The sequence below is a fragment of the Sus scrofa genome, unplaced genomic scaffold (genome assembly GCF_000003025.6).
Source record: "Sus scrofa isolate TJ Tabasco breed Duroc unplaced genomic scaffold, Sscrofa11.1 Contig1537, whole genome shotgun sequence".
Taxonomy (NCBI): domain Eukaryota; kingdom Metazoa; phylum Chordata; class Mammalia; order Artiodactyla; family Suidae; genus Sus; species Sus scrofa.
This window is the reverse complement of record NW_018084901.1, coordinates 719,970-744,111: the sequence shown is the minus strand read 5'-3', so window position 1 is coordinate 744,111 and position 24,142 is coordinate 719,970. Positions and strand designations below refer to the sequence as shown.

At 54.3% G+C, this 24,142-nt stretch overlaps 1 protein-coding gene across 5 annotated transcripts; it reads right to left on the bottom strand.

Annotated features, from left to right (window-relative positions):
- Nucleotides 1-405: 405 nt before the first annotated feature.
- Nucleotides 406-22,386, bottom strand: CSF2RA (colony stimulating factor 2 receptor alpha subunit). 5 transcript variants are annotated; one of them, XM_021081379.1, is made up of 12 exons: nt 22,106-22,310; nt 19,022-19,183; nt 18,376-18,521; nt 16,188-16,311; nt 13,565-13,694; nt 13,296-13,468; nt 11,320-11,453; nt 8,237-8,266; nt 6,844-6,979; nt 4,664-4,760; nt 1,444-1,525; nt 406-622 (listed from the first exon to the last, which is right to left on the bottom strand). In XM_021081379.1, exons 1-12 carry the CDS (start codon nt 22,194-22,196, stop codon nt 527-529), a joined length of 1,401 nt encoding a protein of 466 aa, XP_020937038.1. In that variant the 5' UTR covers nt 22,197-22,310; the 3' UTR covers nt 406-526. The 5 variants fall into 5 exon arrangements, with proteins under 5 accessions (XP_020937038.1, XP_020937040.1, XP_020937039.1 ...); XM_021081381.1 differs by having other exon boundaries at nt 19,022-19,105; nt 22,106-22,307; XM_021081380.1 differs by having other exon boundaries at nt 19,022-19,123; nt 22,106-22,294.
- Between the last annotated feature and the right edge of the window lie 1,756 nt (nt 22,387-24,142).

Below are 24,142 nucleotides of genomic sequence, written 5' to 3'. Positions count from 1 at the left end.
GCAGGGTGGGTTGAAGATGCGGCTCCAGTCCCATGTTGCTGTGGCTGTGGTGGAGGCCGGCACCTGTAGCTCCAGTTTGACCCCTGGCCTGGGAACCTCCATATGCCGCAGGCATGGTTTTTTAAAAACCATCACGCTGTTTCTTAAGAATGAAGAAACAGCTACAAAGAGAGTCAAAACAGGAGCTCCTGTCGCGGCGCAGAGGAAACGAATCCGACTAGCAACCATGAAGTTGGAAGGTTCGATCCCTGGCCTCGTTCAGTGGGTTAAGGATCCAGCCAGCGTTGCTGTGGCTGTAGCCAGCGGCTACAGCTCCGATGGGACCCCTAGCCTGGGAACCTCCATATGCCACGGGTGTGGCCCTAAAAAGACAAAAGACAAAAAAAAGAGAGAGAGACTCTAAACAATTTTTAAAAAGTTAAACATTTAATAGAACATTAAAAAAAAAAAAACAACCGATGGAAACATTGAAGAAAAATGGAAAATTGATTTCCAGGAAACTCCGGGGCGTGGAGGCATCTGAAATTCACCCGCTGGCGGGGCCTTGGGCCACTTCTTCCACCGTTAAGACGTCCTCCCTGTCAGCCTTCCCTGCGTCGTGTGTGAACTTCTCCCAGAGGCTCTGAGGAGAAGAAGGACGAGGTGAGGGTGGGGTCTCCGGTTCTCAGGGGGCCTGGGAGCAGTGACCACGGCGCGGGGGGCGGGGGGAGTGGGGGGGTGGAGGTTCTGGAAACCTAGACGGTCATCTGCGAGCTGGAAGCCGGCGGGTGGGCGGCACGTGGGCGGCACATGGGGAGGGAGCGCGCGCTCGGAGGGGGTCGGGGACATCTGAGCACGTGCGGGGCCACGCGGGTCTCCGAGGAAGGGGCGGGGACTCGCCCTGGCCCTGCCCCGCCGGGGGCGGGACCCTAAACGTCCCCTAGGAAGCAGGCAGGCCGTGGGTTGGCGACCCTGAGCGAATCGAGGTCCAGCTGGAGCAGGAGCTGGTGGATGTGACGCCGGACGGCAGACGTGGCAGACGTGGCCCCGCGCCAGGGAGGAGCAGAGTGACAGGGGCACCCAGGAGGCGCCCACACAGGGGGGCTCTTTTCTAAGTCCCTTGTGTTTTTGCATCCTCTCTGGACGCTGCCCTCTGCAGATGCGGTCAGACCCGTGCCCATCTCTCTGTGCTCTCTCTCCATCTCTCCTCTGTCCATCTTTCTTCTGTCCATCTTTCCTCTCTCCTCATCCGCATTCTCATCATCCCGTCCCCCCGCCCCAATGTCCCCAGACTCAGCCTGCAGAGAAAACCCTGAACCCCCAGGACAGTGTCCGTGAGCCGGACTCGGGACTCCACCCACACCCCGTGGGCCCTTTGGGGGACAACAGCCCCAACCCGGGGGTCCCTCCCCTCCTGCCCTCACCGCCGCCGTCCTGGCTCACATACCCCCATGCCAGGCCTACCTCGTGGTCTACGTGTTGGTTCTCGTTCAGTTTGTCTTTGATCCGTGGAATCGGCGGGAATAAGCTGTGCCTTGCGAGGAACCTGGGGACACAGGACCCCTGTGACGAAGAGACCTACATGCCCAGCGTCCTTCCGGCTCCCAAACGGGACAGACTGTCCCGCTGTGTTTAACATGCCACCGGAACTCCCATCTTCACAACTACGTGGTTTAGGCATCACAGAAGGGGAGTTCCCGCGCTGGCTCAGCGGGTTAAGAACCTGACATAGGGTCCATGAGCATGCGGGCTGGATCTCTGGCCTCACTCGGTGGGTTAAGGATCCTGCATCGCTGTGCCTGTGGTGTAGACCTGCAGCGGCAGCTCTGATTTGACCCCTCAACCTGGGAACTTCCATAGGCCACACCGAAAAAAAAAAAAAAAGACTCGCAGAAGGGCCGCCTTCAGTCTTCGGTCATGGAGAAAATGACAGACACTGTGGCTCTAGTTAGGGATGACCCTGGGGCTTTCTAGACCCTTCACCCCTCCTGTGGGTGCAGGGACGGGAGTAGGGGACGCATCCAGTTTCGCCCAGCTGGGTGGAGTCCGGGGTCTTTGGTGTCACAAGCCCGGGGGGCTGCTGTCCCTCCAACCGTGAAGGATGTGGCTGCAGATTTGGGCAGCTTTCTGTGGATGTGCGGTATTTTCACTGCTCATCCCTTAACCTGCACGTGCTGTGGGTGAGCTGGAGACGGGCACGTGCCACCCGCCTCTACACAGACTGAGTCCTGAGCTGCTGCCGCCGCTGACCCCCACCCCCTGACAGGAGCTCAGGGTGGGGACCAGGAGTGAGGCCTCTGTGCTCTGGGGAAACTGGAAGGACAGGGCTTCAGAGGGTTAGAGGTTTTCAGGAGAAGATTTCAGGAGCCCCCGAGTCTTGCATCTCCTTGTACCTAGAAAACCACCAACATCCTTCATGGTGACGTCTGCTCCTCGTGACCAGCGGTGACCTTCACGAGGCAAGCAGGGACCTTCCCCACAATGTGAGCTTGGTGGCAGGGACTTCCCCTTCACCGAGATCAGACACTCTGCCCTCCCCCTGCCTCTTGGGAGCGGTTTCTCAGAGCTCCTGGGATGCTGCCTCATTTTGCCCCCAGTCAAACGGAACCCTCAGCTTTTAGGTTGTGCATTTTTTTTTAAGTCAACACCAAGCACCACAGTCCCGCTGCGTGTTCAAAGGGGCGTCTGTTTTCTTTCTCAAGGGTTAGCACCTTTGGTTCTGTGACAGCATCAAGAAGGGGTGTGCAGAGCTGAAAGGTGGCCCCAAAGATTCCCCACAAGTCTTGACCCCACCCCAAACCTGGGAACGGAAGCTTGTGTGGAAACAGGGTCTTTGCAGATGTCAGGAAGCGAAGGATCTGAGAGGAGGTCCTCCTGGAAGAGGGGGGCCCTCCCTCCAAGGACTGTGTCCTCCCAAGAGACAGAAGAGGAGACCCAGACACAGAGGAGAAGCCACGGGAAGACGGAGGCAGAGACGGGAGGGAGGCAACCACCAGCCCAGGGCTGCCTGGAGCCCCCAGAAGCTGGAAGAGGCGGGAGGGACCCTCCTCTGGAGGCTCTGGAGGGAGTGCGGCCCTGGGACCCCTTGACCTCAGACGTCTGGTCCCCAGGATGGGGGAGGGTGGGTTCCTGTTGTTTTAAGCCTGTGGTTTGTGGTCCCTGGTTCCGGCAGCCACGGGAAACTCACACAGCGTTTCTTTAAGGTAATAACTCTCCTGTGTAAGCCCTACACTCTCTTCCTGTCACCGCGGCCGGTGGTCAGGCACTCCCAGCCCCTCTTTGCCCCAGGTCCAGCATCCCTGGGGACAGGGGCACCTTGCAGCCGCATTCGTCAGGCAGGCCAGCATTTCCCCTTGTCCCGGGGGTGGGGGGGATGGACACAGGATGCCCAGCCAGGAGGAGGACATGGGGACAGTGGGCACAGGTGGATGCCCAGAGCTTCCGCATGCCCTGCAGGGGGTCTCCCGCTGCAAAGCCTCCCGGGCCAAATGCACGCAACCCACAGTCAGCGTTGTGCCCATGCAGCTCCGCCCAGAAGCTTTGGCCATGTGGCCGCAGACCCCGCGTGATGCCGGGGGTCCCATAAGGAGAGGCTGCTGCCCCTGGACAGGCTGACCCGGGGTGGGGTGGGGCTGGGAGCCTGGGGCAGAAGGAGCGGGATGTGCTCCCAGAATTCCAGTGTTCCCAGCATTCCAGAAGATGCCAGAGGTTGAGGGCAGGTCTGGGAGGGTGGGGGGGGCAGAGGAGGGCGGGCAGCCCGGGAGTGACAGCACCTCGGCACAGGAGGGGCTGCCCTCCTGGGGGGGACTCTCGAGGGTCCCCTGCCCACCAGCCTCAGTGCCAGTGGGCTGTCTGCTCTCTGGGACCCCTCCCTGGGGTCTCTCTCCACCCCCCCAACCCCTTCTCTGTCTCTCTCTGTCCCTCTGTCTCCCTCTCTCTGTCTCTGGTTCTCTCCCCCATCTCTCTCTGTCTCTGTCTCTTTCTCTGTCTTTCTGTCTCTGTCTTTCTCCCTATCTCTGTCTGTCTCTCTGTCTCTCTCTGTCTCTCTGTCTGTTTCTCTATCTCTTTATCTTTGTCTCTGTCTCTCTGTGTGTCTCTGTCTGTCTCTCTCTGTCTCTGTCTCTCTGTCTCTTTCTGTCTCTCCCTCTCTCTCTCCCCCTCTATCTCTCTCTGTCTCTCCCTCTCTCTCTGTCTCTCTGTATGTCTCTGTCTCTCTGTCTCTCTGTCTCTGTCTCTCTCTCTGTGTCTCTCTCTCTGTGTCTCTGTCTTTCTGTCTCTGTCTCTGTCTTTCTCCCTGTCTCTCTCTATCTCTCTGTCTCTCTCTGTCTCTCTGTCTGTTTCTCTATCTCTTTATCTTTGTCTCTCTCTCTGTGTCTCTGTCTCTTTGTCTTTCTGTCTCTGTCTTTCTCCCTATCTCTCTCTATCTCTTTCTCCCTCTCTCTCTGTCTCTCTCTGTCTCTGTCTCTGTCTCTCTATCTCTCGGACCTCCTTCCTAGACCCCCCCCCCGACACACACACCCCTGCCGTGCCCGCCCGCGGTGAGGACCGCCTGGGCTCTGTGCAGCCTCCCTGCTCTTCTTCTTTGCAAGCGAGCGAGCGAGCGAGGGGCTGCCTTTGCAACAAGCATCACCCCTCCGCTGACCGGAGAGCAGGGGGAGCTTCGCCCAGGACTCTCGGGGGTTACCTTTTGAAAAGGCAGCCGAGCATCAGGCCGCAGACAAGGGTCCCCAGGACCACCAGCACGTAGACATGCACCAGGCTGGATTCTAGTTCTTCGGAGCCTGGGGGTGGGGGGGTGGGGGGGACAGGGACCAGCTGTCACCGCTGGGGCAGCTCCCTGGCTCACTAGCTCCTGGATAGGGAAACATGCCCAGGACACAAGAGGAATCTAGAGAAATTACCCAGTTCTGGAGCTTTCACAAAAACACGTTTCTGAGGCAACGGGACCCCCCCAGGGGTGGGTCTCGCCAAGACACTGGAAACTCCTACAACACAGCCACCCAAAGATGGAGGAAAACTGAAAGTGGATAAGGGAGCTCCCTGGTGGTACAGCAGTTTAAGGACCTGGTGTTATCATTGCAGTGGCTCAGGTCGCTGCTGTGGCATGTGTTCGATCCCTGGACCAGGAAATTCCCCATACTGAGGGTGCAGCCGAAAAGAAAAAAAAAAACAAAACAAAACACTGGACAAAGAAGTGAATACGTAGGGATAATGTGAGAAAAAGAATATACACCCATGTATGACCGGGTCACTTTGCTGTATATCAGAAATTGACAGATCATCCTATATCAACTATAATAATTTTTTTTAAAGTGAATATGCAGTTCCAGGCATACAGGGTTTTTTTTCTTTTTCTATGCTTTTTTTTTTTTTAATTGTTTCAATTAGAGCTGCACCCATGGCACATGGAAGTTCCCAGGCTAGGGGTTGAATTGGAGCTGCAGCTGCCAACCTAAACCACAGCCACAGCATCGCAGGACCCGAGCTGCCTCTGCGACCTACACCACAGCTCGCGGCAATGCCAGATCCTCTACCCACGGAACGGGGCCAGGGATCGAACACACGTCTTCATGGATTCATTTCCTCTGAGCCGCCATGGGACCTCCCAGGCATACAGTTTTAAACAAAATCACCTTCCATCTAATGAGGAAGTTCCCAGGCCAGAGGTTGAAACGAGGCCACAGCAGTGACAACACTGGATCCTTAACCCACTGAGCCACCAGGAAACTCCCTGCCTCCCATCTAGTCTTAAGTTTTAATTTATGTATCATCAGGAATAAGCACTTTTTATAATAAATTACTCTTCTAACAGGGCGCATTTTATCCGTGAGTATTTAAAACTTCTACGAGAGGAGTTCCTGTTGTGGCTCAGCAATAATGAGCCCGACTAACACCCGTGAGGATGCGGGTTCCATCCCTAGCCTCACTCAGTGGGTTAAGGATCCGGCGTTGCTGTGAGCTGTGCTGTAGGTCACAGACGCTGCTTGGTTCCAGAGTTGCTGTGAGCTGTGGTGTGACCCCTAGCCTGGGAATTTCCATATGCTGCTTTTGTGGCCCTAAAAAGACAAAAAAAAAAAAAAAATCCAGGAAGAAACCCCAGTTCTATCAAGATCATTCAATGGAGGAAAAACTCCGCCCTTTCGAGAGGTTTCAATACGATCAGATAACACACACCCCGGCACAGGAACCAGCATGCTCGCTGTAAAACGGGCAGATTCCAGATGGCAGACAAAACCGAAAAAGTCCCGTGGACATGCGCCAGCTCTGTTCAGAACTTATTCCGGGAAACATCTATTCTTTTTGCCTATTCTTCTTTTTTTTTTTTTTTGTGGCCCACATTTTAAACCCTTTTTTAAACTTGGCTGTCTAGTGCCTGTGTTCTTGGTTTCTCAGAATAGTTTATATATTTTGGAGGCTTAGCCCTCATCAAATCATTTGAAGGTATTTTCTCTTCTTTGGTGGGTTTTTCTTTTTTTCCCCCAATGTCCTTTTTTTTTTTTTTAGGGCTGTACCTGTGACATATGGAAGTTCCCAGGCTAGGGGTCGGATCAGAGCTGTAGCTGCCGGTCTACACCACAGCCACAGCAACTCAGAATCCAAGCTGTATCTGTGACCTACACCCCAGCTCACAGCAACCCTGCATCCTTAACCCACGGAGCGAGGCCAGGGATCGAATCTGCATCCTCATAGGTCCTAGTCGGGTTCTTAACCCGCTGAGCCACCCCGGGAACGGCCCCTTAGAGAGCCTTAAGGGGACGGTCTCATTGGCTGAGGCCGAGGGAACCAAGCCGCAGAGGCCAGGACGTCCCCTCGGCGGCGTCAGGCTGCCACAGCGCCTCTGGCCACCATCCCGGGCCCACGTACCGAACTGGACGGGCTGGCTCCAGGTTCCCCATTCAGCGCGCCGGGCGTCTGCTGTTCTCATCTTCAGGGTGTGCGTGGCCCTGGGGTGCGGGCTCGGAAAGTTGTACTTATTTCCCAAATCACCAGACACCACAATCTTTGGAGAAATCAGAGTTAGAAGTTAGAGTCGTTGCCTATGCTGAGAAAAAGGGGGGAGTCTTTTCAGCTGCACCAGAGAAATGGATGAAATATTCGAGGCCACGCTCCCCTCTGGGCGCCAACGTCATGCTCCATGTACGGGGGGCTTTGGAGAAATAACTAAATGCCCAGGTTTCCCCACCACTCTGACCCTCCGTAGCGTCTTCTGCCTGAGCAGCCATGGGTCCTCCTAACACCTCCCTTACAAGGATCTTATCCATCGGTGGGTCTGTTCCTTATGCACGGAGCTGCTGCATCATTTCTGCATCCAGACTTACACCCCGTCTGGTTTTGAACGTTGTCCTTGGTGTCCTGAGGACTTTGGAGGAATTATAAGGAAACTTCTCAGTTTCTCCATCACTCTGATCTCCAGTATCGTCCTCTGTCTCATCAAGAGGTTGAACTTAGCAGCCCTTACAAAGATTTTACCCCCCTGTGAGCCTGCTCGTGTCCACTGCACCTGCTGAATGATTTCTGCATCCAGAGGTACTCAGTCTGGGCGTGACGGTTGGGCTGGACGTACCGCGGACTTTGGAGGAAGGATAACGACATAGGGACAAAGAAGGATGCCTCCGTTGGCTGAGCAACCACCTCTGGGGCTGCCAGCATCGTACGTCTAGATGCAGAAACTCTTCAGCAGCGACCCCGGATGTGAACAGACCCACAGACGGCTAATCCTCCTGTAAGGGATGTTGAGGGGCTCTCTTCCTCATGCAGTAGAGGAAGACACTGAGGTCAGCGTGGTGGTGAAACGCAGAAAAGACCCACAAAGAGGACTTGGAGGGTCTTCCTGCGGAGGGGTCGTGAAGGAGCAATCACGTCCTTGACACGCCATGGAACAGTTCCTTGACTGACGTGGGTCAAGACAGAAGCGGGCAGGTTGGGGCTGGGGGGATGCGCTGGGGGTGTGGGATGCAAATCCTATAAAATTGGATTGTGATGACCATCGTACAACTATAGAGGTAATACATTCATTGAGTAATAAAAAAAAAAAGATACAAGAGGGTAGAAGAGGCTGACCCCACCCAGGGGGGCTACCGGGAGGGAGCCCACATCCCTGACTGGACGGCATTCCCGGGAACTCGGATCTTCCAGTTATGCCCGCCTCCCGTCCTGGCCGCCGCTGGGCCAGGTGTGCACCTGGCGCGTGTCCACGGACCAACACTGGACGGTCAAGTTACCAGGGTGATACGTTGGGTCAGAGTGGTGAACTCACCAGTTGATTTTCACTGCGTCTGATATTGCTCTAGAGAAAACAAAAGCAAGGTAGGTGTTTGGGGCTCCATTTTGAAGGTTTTTCACAGGTCTCTTGGGATCTCCGCTTTGAGCGTCATCAGGAGAAACCAAGACAGTGAGGGCCCAGCAGAAAGATTGAGGTCTTTCTGTTCACCTTATCCAGGTGTGGACCCCACGTAGAGGACAGAATGTGTCCAGAGGAAGGAGGGCGCCCCCTGGTCATGGTTCCTTCTAGAACCTCAGCTGCTGGTGGATCCTACTAAGAATCCAGACGGGCTTGGAGCAGAGGGTCCCTCCTTGTCTACACTGGGTCCAGACGGGCTTGGAGCAGAGGGTCCTTCCTTGTCTACACTGGGTCTAGGTGGGCTTGGAGCAGAGGGTCCCTCCTTGTCTACACTGGGTCCAGCTTGGCTTGGAGCAGAGGGTTCCTCCTTGTCTACACTGGGTCTAGGTGGGCTTGGAGCAGAGGGTCCCTCCTTGTCTACACTGGGTCCAGGTGGGCTTGGAGCAGAGGGTCCCTCCTTGTCTACACTGGGTCCAGACGGGCTTGGAGCAGAGGGTCCCTCCTTGTCTACACTGGGTCCAGGTGGGCTTGGAGCAGAGGGTCCCTCCTTGTCTACACTGGGTCCAGGTGGGCTTGGAGCAGAGGGTCCCTCCTTGTCTACACTGGGTCTAGGTGGGCTTGGAGCAGAGGGTCCCTCCTTGTCTACACTGGGTCCAGCTTGGCTTGGAGCAGAGGGTTCCTGCTTGTCTACACTGTGTCCAGGTTGGCTTGGAGCAGAGGGTTCCTCCTTGTCTACACTGGGTCCAGGTGGGCTTGGAGCAGAGGGTTCCTCCTTGTCTACACTGGGTCCAGGTGGGCTTGGAGCAGAGGGTCCCTCCTTGTCTACACTGGGTCCAGACGGGCTTGGAGCAGAGGGTCCCTCCTTGTCTACACTGGGTCTAGGTGGGCTTGGAGCAGAGGGTCCCTCCTTGTCTACACTGGGTCCAGCTTGGCTTGGAGCAGAGGGTTCCTGCTTGTCTACACTGGGTCCAGGTGGGCTTGGAGCAGAGGGTCCCTCCTTGTCTACACTGGGTCCAGCTTGGCTTGGAGCAGAGGGTTCCTGCTTGTCTACACTGGGTCTAGGTGGGCTTGGAGCAGAGGGTCCCTCCTTGTCTACACTGGGTCCAGCTTGGCTTGGAGCAGAGGGTTCCTGCTTGTCTACACTGGGTCTAGGTGGGCTTGGAGCAGAGGGTCCCTCCTTGTCTACACTGGGTCTAGGTGGGCTTGGAGCAGAGGGTCCCTCCTTGTCTACACTGGGTCCAGGTGGGCTTGGAGCAGAGGGTTCCTCCTTGTCTACACTGGGTCCAGGTGGGCTTGGAGCAGAGGGTTCCTGCTTGTCTACACTGGGTCCAGGTGGGCTTGGAGCAGAGGGTTCCTCCTTGTCTACACTGGGTCCAGGTGGGCTTGGAGCAGAGGGTTCCTGCTTGTCTACACTGTGTCCAGGTTGGCTTGGAGCAGAGGGTCCCTCCTTGTCTACACTGGGTCTAGGTGGGCTTGGAGCAGAGGGTTCCTGCTTGTCTACACTGGGTCCAGGTGGGCTTGGAGCAGAGGGTCCTTCCTTGTCTACACTGGGTCCAGACGGGCTTGGAGCAGAGGGTCCCTCCTTGTCTACACTGGGTCTAGGTGGGCTTGGAGCAGAGGGTCCCTCCTTGTCTACACTGGGTCCAGCTTGGCTTGGAGCAGAGGGTTCCTGCTTGTCTACACTGTGTCCAGGTTGGCTTGGAGCAGAGGGTCCCTCCTTGTCTACACTGGGTCCAGGTGGGCTTGGAGCAGAGGGTTCCTCCTTGTCTACACTGGGTCCAGGTGGGCTTGGAGCAGAGGGTCCCTCCTTGTCTACACTGGGTCCAGGTGGGCTTGGAGCAGAGGGTTCCTCCTTGTCTACACTGGGTCCAGACGGGCTTGGAGCAGAGGGTCCCTCCTTGTCTACACTGGGTCCAGGTGGGCTTGGAGCAGAGGGTCCCTCCTTGTCTACACTGGGTCTAGGTGGGCTTGGAGCAGAGGGTCCCTCCTTGTCTACACTGGGTCCAGGTGGGCTTGGAGCAGAGGGTTCCTCCTTGTCTACACTGGGTCCAGGTGGGCTTGGAGCAGAGGGTCCCTCCTTGTCTACACTGGGTCCAGACGGGCTTGGAGCAGAGGGTCCCTCCTTGTCTACACTGGGTCTAGGTGGGCTTGGAGCAGAGGGTCCCTCCTTGTCTACACTGGGTCCAGCTTGGCTTGGAGCAGAGGGTTCCTGCTTGTCTACACTGTGTCCAGGTTGGCTTGGAGCAGAGGGTCCCTCCTTGTCTACACTGGGTCCAGGTGGGCTTGGAGCAGAGGGTTCCTCCTTGTCTACACTGGGTCCAGGTGGGCTTGGAGCAGAGGGTCCCTCCTTGTCTACACTGGGTCCAGGTGGGCTTGGAGCAGAGGGTTCCTCCTTGTCTACACTGGGTCCAGACGGGCTTGGAGCAGAGGGTCCCTCCTTGTCTACACTGGGTCCAGGTGGGCTTGGAGCAGAGGGTCCCTCCTTGTCTACACTGGGTCCAGGTGGGCTTGGAGCAGAGGGTCCCTCCTTGTCTACACTGGGTCCAGGTGGGCTTGGAGCAGAGGGTCCCTCCTTGTCTACACTGGGTCCAGACGGGCTTGGAGCAGAGGGTCCCTCCTTGTCTACACTGGGTCTAGGTGGGCTTGGAGCAGAGGGTCCCTCCTTGTCTACACTGGGTCCAGTGGCTTGGAGCAGAGGGTCCCTCCTTGTCTACACTGGGTCCAGACGGGCTTGGAGCAGAGGGTCCCTCCTTGTCTACACTGGGTCAGTGGCTTGGAGCAGAGGGTCCTCTTGTCTACACTGGTCCAGTTGGCTTGGAGCAGAGGGTTCCTGCTTGTCTACGCTGGGTCCAGGTGGACTTGGAGCAGACCCTGAATTTTCCCTGATGTTCACCCAACCTAAACCCACCCCATGTGCCCCAAGTCCTCACAGTGGGTCCTGAGAGTGGCTGCCCTGCTTCTGGAGGGGGGAAGTTCTGCTCAGAGCAGGGTTCACTCACCTGTCTCTGGATGTCCAGCTGGTACTGGAACTCCCTGTCAGACAGTGTTTTTCGGGTCCTGGGCTTTTCCCACTGGATGAAGCAGTGGGATTCATTGCAGTACACGGTGATGTTGTTGGGAGGGTTGTATCTCTCTGTAACGAGAACCCCGCAGACACCTCTGATCCAGAGGTCTTTGCCTTGGCCACAGAGGGAAACCCAGTCCTGACAGTGACGGTAGCTCCCCGAGGTCACCAGGAAGCAGAGGTGGGTCCGAGTGTTGCTCTTGGGGGAAGATGATCCTGAGGCTGACATGTGCAGCGGGAAAGAAGCTTGGGTTCCTGAAGACCCAGGGAGGGAGGCGGTGGTGGGTTTGGAGGGCAGGAGAGAGGCTGGTTTGACACGTCTTTAGCCTTAAGAGGCCTGGCATATCCTATAGGATTAGCAAGGCTGCATGTAGAAAGAGAGGGCTGGCTTTGCAAGAGAAGGCATTGTTTGGCATATGGAACTATCGTGGGAGGCCCGTCTGGAGCAGAGGGCTAAAAAGAAGAAAAAAATTGGTTAAAAAAAAAAAAAAAAGAGTGAATTCCCAGTGGTCCAGGATCGGTGGAGAGGCTTGGACAGTCAGGGTTTCCACATTCTAAGGAGATACAGAGAAGGTGGCATCTGGGAGGGTTCCACCGAGTGGATACTTGACCATCTAGCATGTGATCCAAAGTGAGGGAAGGAGGGAAAGACGCAGGTGGGGCAAGGTCATGGTTTCCAGTTGTGCCAGAAAAGGTCGCAGAGCTTCTGCGTCCTCCAGCGGTGCACGGGCACCCAGACGGTGACCCCTCGACCCTGGGCGCTGGCAATCCACGGCTCAGGAGTGTATCTGCTTCCACCTTGTCTGGCATCTCTTCTGTTCTTAAAGCTGAGACTCGATTCTGTTCTTTGAAACTTTGAGGGTGGGTTTGCACATCTCGGCCGTCGCATGCAGCTTCTCTTGTGACTGTAAATCTCACATTCTCGACATCCACCTCGAGTAGATCTCCTCACCTTTAACCCTCACGATGAGACGCGCTGGCCGCAAAGTAAGAGGGACCAGCTCTCGGGCTCGTCACTGTGGTCTAGACCTAGGAGTCTGCACCCAAGTCTGATGTTTGGGACTCGCCCACACCAGCAAACAATTCTCCAACACCAGCTGGGTGCCCTACCACTCAACCTCATTGCGACATGTCTACCCGGAGGTGGGGTCTGATTCCACAGGTGAAGGGCTCTGACACACAAGACGGCACCCCCACCCTCAACTTCAGGCACCATGCCCAAATCCAGGACATGCATCACCTGGGCTTCTGAGTGTCCAGTGATCAATCAAAGCTTCCCCCTGACCCCCTCCTTGGCTTTCATCGATTTGCAAGAGAAGTTCACAGAACTTGGGGAACATTCTCTCTATGAGCTCACTGGTTGTTATGCAAGGATATAACTTGGAATGTCCAGATGGAAAAGATGCAGAGGGCAGAGCTTGGGGCAAGGGTGTGGAGCTTCTGCGTCTGCTCTTCTGTGGTGGCTTCCTCTCCAATTTGGGGACTCATTGGGCTGCGTCATTAATGATCTTGAGATGAGCTCATTCTGGATGGAAATAGGTCCTAAATCCAATGACTGGTGCCCTTACAAGGGGGAGGAGGGGAGATTTGGGACCTACAGGGAAGACAGATGTATGAAGACAGAGACTGGAGTGATGCGTGTATAAGTCAAGGATTCTTGACTGTCTCCAGAATCTAGGAGACAGGCATGGGGGCAGGTGGGCCTTTAGACACTCCAGAACCAGCCTTGCCAATGCCTTGATTTTGGAGTTCTAGCCTTCAGAATGGTGAGAGGACACATTTCCATGGTTTTAAGCCTCCCACGGTGTGGTCATTCATGATAGCATCCCTGGGGAACTTAGGCAGATTTCAACACAAATAATTCTGTCAGACCTATGAGATAGCGGTTAAAACACAGGTGGTTGTTCTCACCTATTTCCTTTAACATCAAAACCGAGTCAAAGAACTGGATTCCTGACTTTTGGCTGGTACCGTTAACCAGGAAGTAACTGTAAAAACTTAATCCCGAGATGTTTTGGAGGTGACATCCCACGTGGGTTCCCGAGTCTGATAAGTACCGAGGACATTCTCTCTCGATTTTCTTCCTGCAAGAGTCCAAAGTGTTCAGAGAACCATCAGGGCATCTCTCTTTCTTCGCTGAGGGGTTCAGGGCTGTCTGTCTACATGGGGTCAACACTTACTTTGAGTCTCGTATATACAAAAAATATTGGATGTCATTTGGGGCTGCTTGGCCCTTTGCCCAGGTGCAGTTCATGAAATCCGCGTTGTAGATAAGACAGGAGAAGTTTTGGGCGGCGGTGCCCTCCACACCTGGGGAGAGGCAGAAACAAAGTAATTTGTACATGAAATTTAAAGGGAGATGGACTGGATGGCTCCAGAGTTGAAACAGGCATTGATACCAATCCTTTGCAAACTCTTCCCAAAAAGAGAAGAAGAGAGAACCCTTCTAAAATTGTATTATGAGGACAGTATCACCCTGATACCAAAACCAGACAAAGACATAAGAAAATTACCATATCCCTAATGAATATAGATTTAATCCCCCCCCGCAAATGCTAGCAAACCGTCTCCAACAGCACATTAAGAATATCACATGCCATCACCCAGTGGAATTTACCCCTGGGATGTAAAAATGAGTCAACCTACGCCAATACATTGATGAGATGCGTTAACACAGTGAAAGAGAAAAACCACATAATCATCTCAGTCGATGTGGGAAAAGTGTTTGACAAAATTCAACATCCCTTCAGGATAAAAACTCTCAACAAGTTAGGTCTACAAGGCACTGACCTCAGCCCAGTGAAGGCCAAACCAGAAAAGCCCACAGCTAAGGTCAGAATCAAGAAAAACTGAAAGCTTTTCACCTAAGATCCTGTGTGAGACAAGGGTGCCCACGGGCACCACTCCTGTTCCCCCAAGTACTTGAAGTCGTAGCCAGAGCAATTAGAGAAGAAAAAGAAATAAAGTCTTTCAAATCAGAAAGAAACAAGATGATCTCTGCAGATGATATGATTGTATAGGTAGAAAACTCTAAAGCCCAAGCAAACACACAAAAAATGCTAAAATGAATACATTTCGTAAAGGTGCTGGGTGTAAAATCAACACACAAACATCAGCGGTGTTCCCATACAGTAGCAATGACCGATCCGAAAAGGATGTTACGAAAACAGTCTTGGAGTTCTCATTGCAGCTCAGCAGGCTAAGAACCTGACGGTGTGTGTGATAATGCGGGTTCAATCCCTGGCTTTGCTCCACGGGTTAAGAATCTAGTGTTGCCACAAACTGCAACATAGGTCACAGATGCAGCTCAGATCTGGTGGTGCTGTGGCTGTGGTGCAGGCCAGCAAATGCAGCCTGACTTGACCCCGAGCCTGCGAACGTCTTTACAGAAAGAAAAAAAAAAAAAAAAGAAGAAAAAAAAAAAAGAAACAAACAAACAAAAAGAAAGTTGAAACTGTAAAATTCCTAGAGGAAAACATGGGAGAAAAGCCCCTTGACCTTAGATCTAACACCGAAGCACAGACAAAAAACAAAAACAGAAAAAGAGAACTGGATCAAGCTAAGAACTTCTGTACAGCAAAGGGAACAATCGACAGAGTGAAAAACCAGCCTGTGAAACGGGAGAAAATATTGGCAAACCATATACATCTGGTAAGGGGTTAGTATCCAAAATATGCATTGAATTCAAACAACGAAAAACACACATTTTTTAAAAAACAAATATTCTGGTGAAAAAAAACAGGCAAAGGACCGGAATATACATTTTTCCGAAGAAGACATCCAGATGGCCCACAGGCATGGGGAAAGATGCTCAGCATCCCGAATCATCAGGGAAATGCAAATTATGACCACAATGAGCCATCACCTCACACCTGTCAGAATGGCTACCATCAAAGACCAGAGATAACCAGGGTTGATCAGTATTCGGAGAAAAGGGGAACCTTGTGCCCTGCTGGTGGGGATTTAAAGTGGTGCCGCCTCTATGGACAACAATTCGGCATAACCCCCCAAGTGAGAAGAGATCTACCGTATGACCCAACAATCCTTTTTCTCAGTGTATATCTGAAGGAAATAGAACCTGGATCTCCAAGAGGTATTTGCATCCCCATGTTGATTATGCAGCATTATTTGCAGTAGCCAAGATACAGAAAGAAACTACGTGTCTATGGACGGATGAATGACTAAAGAAGATCTCTCTCTCTCTCTCTCTCTCTCTCTCTCTCTCTCTCACACACACACACACACACACACACACACACAAATATTATTCAATCTGAAAAGGAAGGAGACTCTGCCACTTGCAACAACACGGATGGAGCTGGAGGATGAAATAAGTCAGACAAAGAAAGATAAACACAAAATGATGTTCTGTATATGTGGGCTCTAAAGAAAATCCAGAGACACCCACAGAATGAAGGTGATCTGGGGCTAGGGGGTGCGGGAAATGGGGAGGCGTCAGTCAAAAGGTACAAACTTCCAGTTATAAGAAGAGTACGTTCTGGGGTTGTCATGCACAACGTAGTGACCAGTGGCACCGGTAGTGCATGGTTCATCTGGTCTTCATTAAGAGAGTAGACCTCCAGGGTTCTCACTCCCCAAAACCCCTAACGCCATAACAGGACGGATAGATTCATAGCTCAGTCGTAACCATCTGACAAAGCCTATGTACATCAAAACACCAAAGGCACCCCTTAAACACACACAATTCCTGTGGGTCGGTTCTCTCTCCCTAAAGCTGAAATAAATGGGCTCGTCTTTCTGATGCTAGTGGGGTGCACAAGCATCACGCCACGTCTTCCCTACCTGGGTTGCTGTAGACCAGCGTTTCTGAAATCCATCTTTGGCCGATGTTTACTTTAACCGTGAACGAAACGCCCCCGTGGAGAGAATGGTCTTGGAAGGTACACCGACATTCCTTGCCTTTGATCTGAAAAGATGCACCCACCCGGTGGGTTAGGAAACAGCCTTCTTGCTTTTCACCCTGCCGTCATGTGGTCCTGCATCCACCCACTTCCCTCGGCGACATCCCCCAGGTACCTTCGTGGGGAAGACGCCCATCAGCTGCGTTCACAAGGGGCGAATGGAGCTCACCTGGCAACCTGCTGGCCGGCGCCCCCAGGGATCTTGTGCGAATGCAGAGGCTGGTTCTGCAAGCCCCAGGCGAGGTCTGGGATTCTGCTTTTCCCACAAGCTCCGAGGAATGCCAATGCGCCACACTCGCAGCAGCCAGAGCCCACATCCCTTTCAACTTTGTGGAGCTCCACACTCTCTTCTTTTTTTTATTTTTATTTATTTATTTTTTTGGCGTTTGGTAAAAAATTTTTTTTCATGTACCCTGCTGTTGTTTACTAAAAAGAGTTGATTTACATGGGCAATGTTGTGCCCATGTTTGCTGTACAGCAGAGTGACCCAGTTGTACATATATCTATATACATACTTTTTCTTTCTTTCTTTCTTTTTTTTTTGTTTGTTTTGTTTGTTTGTTTTTTTAGGGCTGCATCCTCTGCATATGGAGTTTCCCAGGCAAGGGGTCGAACTGAAGCTGCAGCTACTGGTCTACACCACAGCCACAGCCATGTAGGATCTGAGCTGCATCTGTGACCTACACCACTGCTAAAGCTGGATCCTTAACCCACTGAGTGAGGCCAGGGATCGAACCTGCCTCACTTGTTACTAGGGAGGTTTGTGGTTACTAGTCAGATTTGTTTCCGCTGAACCACAATGGAAACTCCCATTCTTTTTCTCATGTTACCTTCCATCATGGTCCGTCCCAAGACACTGGATACAGGTCCCTGTGCCGCACAGCAGGACCTCATGGCCTGTCTATTCTCAGTGTCAAGTGTGCGGGAGGCCCGGTCGTGGCGCAGTGGAAACGAATCCGACTAGGAACCATGAGGTTTCTGGTTCGATCCCTGGCCTCGCTCAGTGGGTTAAGGATCCGGCATTGCCATGAGATGTGGTGTAGGTCGAAGACGCGGCTCAGATTGGGCACGGCTGTGGCTCTGGCACAGGCCCACAGCAACAGCTCTGATTCCACTCCTAGCCCGGGAACTTCCATGTGCCTCGCAGGTGCGGCCCTAAAAAAAAAGGACAAAATAAAAATAAATGTCCCTTTGCATTGACGGACCCCAAACTCCCTGTCCATCCTGCTGCTGCCTTTTTTAATTATATGTCTGAACCCACAGCGTATGGAAATTCCTGGGCCCATGATTGAATCTGAGCCACAGCTGTGACTTATGCTGCAGCTTCTGCAAGCCTGGCTCCTTTAACTCACTGTGCCAGGCCGGGGATTAAACCCTCGCCTCCGCAGTGACCTGAGTCATTGCAGGCCAATTCTTAGCCTCCTGTGCCACGGCAGGAACTCCTCAGGTCGTGTTTGATGGGGTTGATTTTTCTTGTCCTGCCTCATTCATGCCCGCCCTCTGACCTGGGTGTCATGTATACATTGTATCGCCGTGAATCTGTTCAGTGTGCTGTCCTTTGAGAGGCAGAGCTGATTCTGTTGCTTTCCCGGGATGAAGCCTGCTATGTGGACCACCCATTGCATGAAGCCAGGAGCCCCCAGGCTCATTGAAACAGGGATGCCCGAGGCAAGAATGGGGTTCCCCCAGGGGAATCAGCCTGCCGGACCCAAACTGAACTCCTGCCAGGACTCCCCTGGTGCACCTACACCAGGGACTCCAAAGTGCATCCCAGTATCCCTGGCATTTTAAAAATTTTTCCTGTGGTCTTGCTGGATGAGGGCTGTGGCAAGGACAGCCTTTGGCCACATCTGATCCATCTTACTTTTTTCTTTTTCCTTTCTTTTTCTTTTTAGGGCCACACCCGTGGCGTATAGAAGTTCTCGGGCTAGGGTCAAATTGGAGCTGCAGCTGTCAGACTACACCACAGCTCGTGGCAACACCAGATCCTTAACCCACTGCGTGAGGCATCCTCATGGATACTCGTTGGGTTCTTAACCCTCCGAGCCAGCAGGGGAACTCCCTCTTACCCCTTTCTTAACCCGTGAGTTCTCCTTGTGCATCGTCATCAGGCACTCCCCAGAGGTGATGTTTTCCCTGCAGTCCCACCTTAGTGTCATGGTCTTTGGGTCAAACGTCACATGGAGACTGGCGTTCTGGTCCAGGGCGGGAAGATCTAAGAGACGTGGTGGCCGCTGGCTTCAGAAAGGACTCTTTCCCCGTCCGCACGTCCCCCTTGCCAGTGAACCCCACGCCTTAGAAGTAAAGCTGAGGGTTGGGAATCACACCCCCCACCCCCCGCCCGTCACGTCCTCATCATTCCGTGGCCCCCTTTCCATCTCTCCTTCCCACCCTTTCTCCACGTGGAAGTGTCTGCTGTGGAGAGAAACAAAGACCAAGAAAGTGAGAAGGAACAAAGGCGGTGCGTTCAGAGCTGGCTGTGGGGAGGGAGTGGAACACCTGCCCCTGCGGCTGCAGAAGCGGGGGCGGGGGGGGGGAATTCATGGTCCCCAAAGCAGGTGCACAATAGGAGGCGTGATGCCCGGGGTTGAGGGGGGTGCATCTCTCCTATGAGGAAACAATGAAATGAGACGCAGGCCTCGGGCTGTGTCCGCAGAAGCCAGGGTCATGGGGTGGGACTCGCCGGCAGAGGCCAAACCACATTCACACACTCACCCTGGTGCTCCCGGAGCAGGAGAATCGCGGGGTCCAGCAGCAGGGAGAGCAGAAGGGCCGTGGTTAGGAGACGCCTGGGGCAGCCTGCGGGATGAGCAAGCACTGGGAGGAGAGAAAATCCGATTTCATGGGGGAGTCTTTTTTTTTTTTTGGCAGCCACACCTGTGGGATTTGGAAGTTCCCAGGTTATAGGTCCGATTGGATCTGCAGCTGCAGGTCTATACCACGGCTGTGGCAGCTTGGGATCCGAGCCACATCTGCAACCGACACCACAGCTCACAACAACGCCAGTCCCTTCACCCACTGAGCAAGGCCAGGGAACAAACCCGTAGCCTCACAGACACTGAGCCACAATGGAAAGTCCCATTTATAAGATGGATCTTTATATAAAAGTATAAAATGTGAATTATATAGAAATCATTTGTGTCTGTAGGAATGCGCATAACTGCACGAATACAAGGAAATTGTATCACTTATTTATATTTATATTATCTTTTTGCCAGGAGGCGGCTTGTCTCGGACAAGCTTGCTTAAGGCTTCGATCTCCTCCTTATTTGCACCCAAGGAGGTCAGTGTGGACACAGGAGCAGAGAGGGAGAGGGGGAATCAGACAGTCTTGGCCAGTGAGTGGGGTACGGGCCGGACGTGTGGGGTCTCCGCAGGGAGTGTGGGGACCCCAGAGCTTTTCCCGCCCCACCCCCAGGAAAATTAGGTCCTGCGTTGCTCTGCTGCAAAAGTCAAGTTCCAAACCATTTTTTTAAAGGATCTCAAAAAACGCATTCTCATCATAAGGGACACCAGAGCCCTCATTTCTGGTGCTAACCCTCCCGGATCCACTTTGACGCGTCAGAGAGCATCAGAGCAAATGCGAAATGAATCCAAGTCGGTGTCATTTCCCCCCAAAGTGTCCCACAATCACCACGACCCATCAGCCGTGGCTTTGAGGCTCAGCTGAACCCTGCACTCAGTGGGGTTGATCCAAGAAAGACGTACTGATTTGGGACTTCCCGTCGTGGCTCAGTGGTTAAAAAAAACCCGACTAGTATCTGTGAGGACGTGGGCTCTATCCTTGGCCTCGCTCACTGGGTTAAGGATCCAGTGATGCCATGAGCTGTGGTGCTGTGACCAGGTGTCCGCACTCCAGGTGTGCACACCTGGGCCACGGGCGCACCTGGGCACAGACACCCAAGCTCCCAAGCTCCCTGAGCGCCCCCCAGACCACCCCCCCGCCCCCCGGAGAAGCTCCCTTGCTGTCAAAGAGGAAATAAAAGGCACGGATCAGACACGCTTCAACTTTCCCACCTGGCCCTCAGGATGGAGAAGCAGCCAGCTTCCTCCACCCCAGCTGGATCCCGCCAACCTCCAGCCTTCCCCTGGGTCTGGTCCCTGATCCCCTGCCCTGGGCGGGGCTGGGGGCTCCCCACTGTGCCTTGAAGGCTCCTCCTTGGGCTCCACCCTCTTCGCGACTCTGGCTTTGCCTCCGCCTTGACTTTCGCATCTGCAATTTGTGCAACCTCCTTGCGGTTCAAGCTGAGCTTCGCTTCACCAGGAAGAGGGGCAGGCTGTGGGCTGTGGGCAAGCGGAGCACTTTGGGAGCCATCTGAGTCCTCGCTGGTGGCAGCACCTGCCTCCCTCACCTTGCTCTCCATCCCAGCTGCTGCCCGGGGCCACGTTTCTCACCTCAGAGCCTCCTGCTGGACCCGCCCCAGGGGTGGATACGTGGCCGGAACCCATGAACGCCTCCCTCCCAGATGCATCCACCCCTCCACGATTTCCCCATTCCGCTTCCTCCCAGGGCTGCTTCTCGGCAGCGGCGATGGAGCGAAACCAGAAACTTCTGCATGCTGGCCTGAAAAGAAGCACGAAGTTCTCACATGCCGCGAAGGGACACAGACACCCACACCGTTCCGGACGATCCACGCCTGGTGCCCGAAGATTGTGAGCCAATCCCCAGAGGCTCCGGGCAGGAAACACCCAGAGCTCTGATTTATCTGGTTGGGCCGGCCCTGGGCTTAACCATCTCTTTCATCCTACACGCCCGCACCTGGTACCTCGCAGAAGTGGCCAGAAGACCCAAGTCCAGGGAAGCCGCATTCTTGTACTTTTATATATATTTGGCCAGGATTTAAAAAAAAAAAAAAAAACAAAAAACCGAGGCAAAATTCACACGGCATAAAATTCACCCTGAGGAAGCAGAGGACGTAGCTGCACGAGTTCATTCCCAATGCTGTGTATCCACCATGGCTCTCTGGGTCCAGAACATTCTCAGCCTTAGAGAAGGAGCCCCCCACCCCACCCTGTCCTTGTCAGCAGTCCTGCCCCGTCACTCCCTCCCCCAGCCCCCGGTGGTCACCCCCGCTCTGCCCTCCGTCTCCAGGCATTTGCCCGTCCCGGGAGTTTCCTGAAAACGGAGTCATGCCCTGTTTTGCCCTTGGTGCCCACTTTCCCTTCTTCTTTTCGTTTTCGTCACACTGGGTTTTCTTTCCCCTTTTAAAGGGTTCAGCTTTATAGAGATGGTGGCGGCGGCAAGGACGGGGCGCAGACCCCCCCGGGACCCACATCCAATGCATTCAAGTCACGCCTGGCGGGGAGCTGGCGGTGGGGCTGCCGGTCCTCTCCTCGGATGCCCTGTGGTCCCGGGGGGTGCACTCCCTCGCTGTGCAGAATGCGATGCCACCGTCCCTGTTGCCCGGCCGGGCCACTTGCAGACACACCCCACCGGAGCCTCTGGGCTCATCCCAAACCACGTCCCCACCTTCACGGTCACAGGCTTGCCTGGGGAATTCCGCAAGCTCCCGCTGCACCGGGGCGGGGTCCCCGGGGCTCCCCCAGACCTTAAGCTGCACCCCACGCCGAAGAACACCTGGGGTTACCGATCCCTGATCACCCTCCCACTCAGGCAGACTTCATCCAACACGTTTCCTCCCCACCCTCAGAATCTGCCCAACCTGGATCCCCAGCCGCCAACAGCAGCCCCGCGAGCAGGAGAAGGTCCCCAAGTGACCGGACACTTTGCAGGACTCCGGGGTCAAGGGGACAGGCCTACACCCCCACCACCCCCGCGCTGGGCTCGCCTCTGCCAACCTGCATTCCTCCGGGCTGTGTCCCGCTGTCCCCACATCTGAGCCCTCTGACAGGTCTCTTCCTCGTCTGAGAGCTGCCGCACGGATTGCATGACAAGGACATTTCAGCTCGGTATCTTCCTTTTTTTTTTTTTTCTCCTGAATTTCCTCCCCTGTCTTGTGGTATGTCTCTTAGAAGGAATTGGGAAACCTATAGGTCATTTGTGTCTGTCCCCGGAGCGTCCCACTGCATAGCTCCCATGTCACGCATGTGCGCGCGCACACACACACACACACACACACACACACACACACAGAGACACATCTAGAAGGTGCTGAGAAAAGCCAGGCACAGGAGAGCCAGGGGGACACACAAGATGTTGGTGTCTGTGCAAAGCACAGGGGGAGGTGGTCAAGAGATGGCAGGTGACCTCTGAGCATCCAGAAGTGAAAGGCAGCTGGACAGACTGCGCCTTGGCCATTGAGCTGCCCCCCTCCCCCCGTGACCCCGAGCAGGTCATCTTCCCAGAGGTCAGCCAGGTGGTTCATGAGGCTGCTCAGCCAGGTACCAGGTGGGTCCTCTCATCTCATGGCCCACCTTCCCCATCCACCGTCGGTGTGGAGAAGGTCCCAAGAGTTGGCCTGGATGACGCCTCACGTCGACACAGACCAGGTACCAGGTGGTTCTTCCTGTCCCACCGCCCAGTTTCAGCATCAATGCAGAGCAGCACATCCTCCCTAGAGTTGAACCAGATGCTCCTCAGGTCCACACAGACCTCTTGGGTCCTCTTGTCTCATTGCCCACTTTCACCATCGACATGGACGGCAGCTTCCCGAGGTGGCTCCTCGAGTCCACACGGACCAGGCACGACCTGGTTCTCGTCTCCCTGCCCGCTTTTAGCCTCAGTGCGGAGAAGGTCATCTTCCCAAGGCTTGGACCAGGTGGCTCCCCCAGTCCCCACAGACCAGGTTCACTCTGGTTCTCATCTCACCGCCCAGTCTCAGCATCCCCAGAGAGAAGACCATCGTCCCTGAGAGTGGAAGCACATGGTTCACCAAATCCACTCACACCAGGTACCAGGTGTGTCCTCTCGTCTGGCCGTTGGGCGCCAGCATCCGCGGGGAGAAGGCCGTCTTCCTGAGTTGGATCCCGTGGCCTTGGATGACTTTGCTCCGGGTCCATTTCCCCTATTAAACGAGAATGGTGAATGTAATAGATGGGCTGAGTTACACGAGTCCTTCTCGGGACTCTTGGAACCCGAGGGTGGTCTTGGGGACCCTGACACACTCCTTCTTCACCATCCCGGAGGCTGCGATGTCTGCTCAAGCCCGACCCATGCAGAAGAAGCTGAATAACTCATGGTCTGGACAGGGAAGCGGATGCTTCTTGGACCTCTTCTCTTTCATCGCCTGGGCTGGCTTTTGCCTTGGCTTCTTCAGATCTGCTCAGAGCTCCCACCAGGGCATGGACAAGCGGTCTTGGGTGGCTTGTAAAGGTCCTTCTGGGACACCCTGGGGAGAGCATGGAGGAGGGAGCAGGGGAATGATACCAGCATTCCCCAAAGTGACCACCAACCTACCAGGGTGCTGGCAACAGGACTCTGTAACATGGACAGGGTGCTCAATGCTTTCTCAGATTTCCTTTCTCTCTCTGGGGCTTGGGTGTTTCCTGGTGTGGAATATTTTCATTCCTGTGAAAGGTTCAGGGTAACCTTTGTGAGAGGGCAGATTCTGAGAACAGACTGTGGACGTGGACAGACACACCCTGGCCTTCCAGGAACTCGCAAGGAAGGAAACATTACCGTGTGCCCTGGCACTCCCACCCTGCCCTCTGTCCTGGGCTGGAGGTGCTCCAGGGCCTGGGGACAGATCTCCAAGGCTGGCATTGTGGCATTGGGTGGAGGAGCCTCAGCCCCCATCACTCCATCCAAGGAAATGCTAAGTCCTGCTGTCTGGTCCTTTGTCAAGCTTGTTTGGGCTCCTCCAGAACCCTTGCATTTCTCTATACATTTGAAGGTCAGCTTGTCCATTTCTGCAAGGAAAAAAGGAAAAAAAAAAA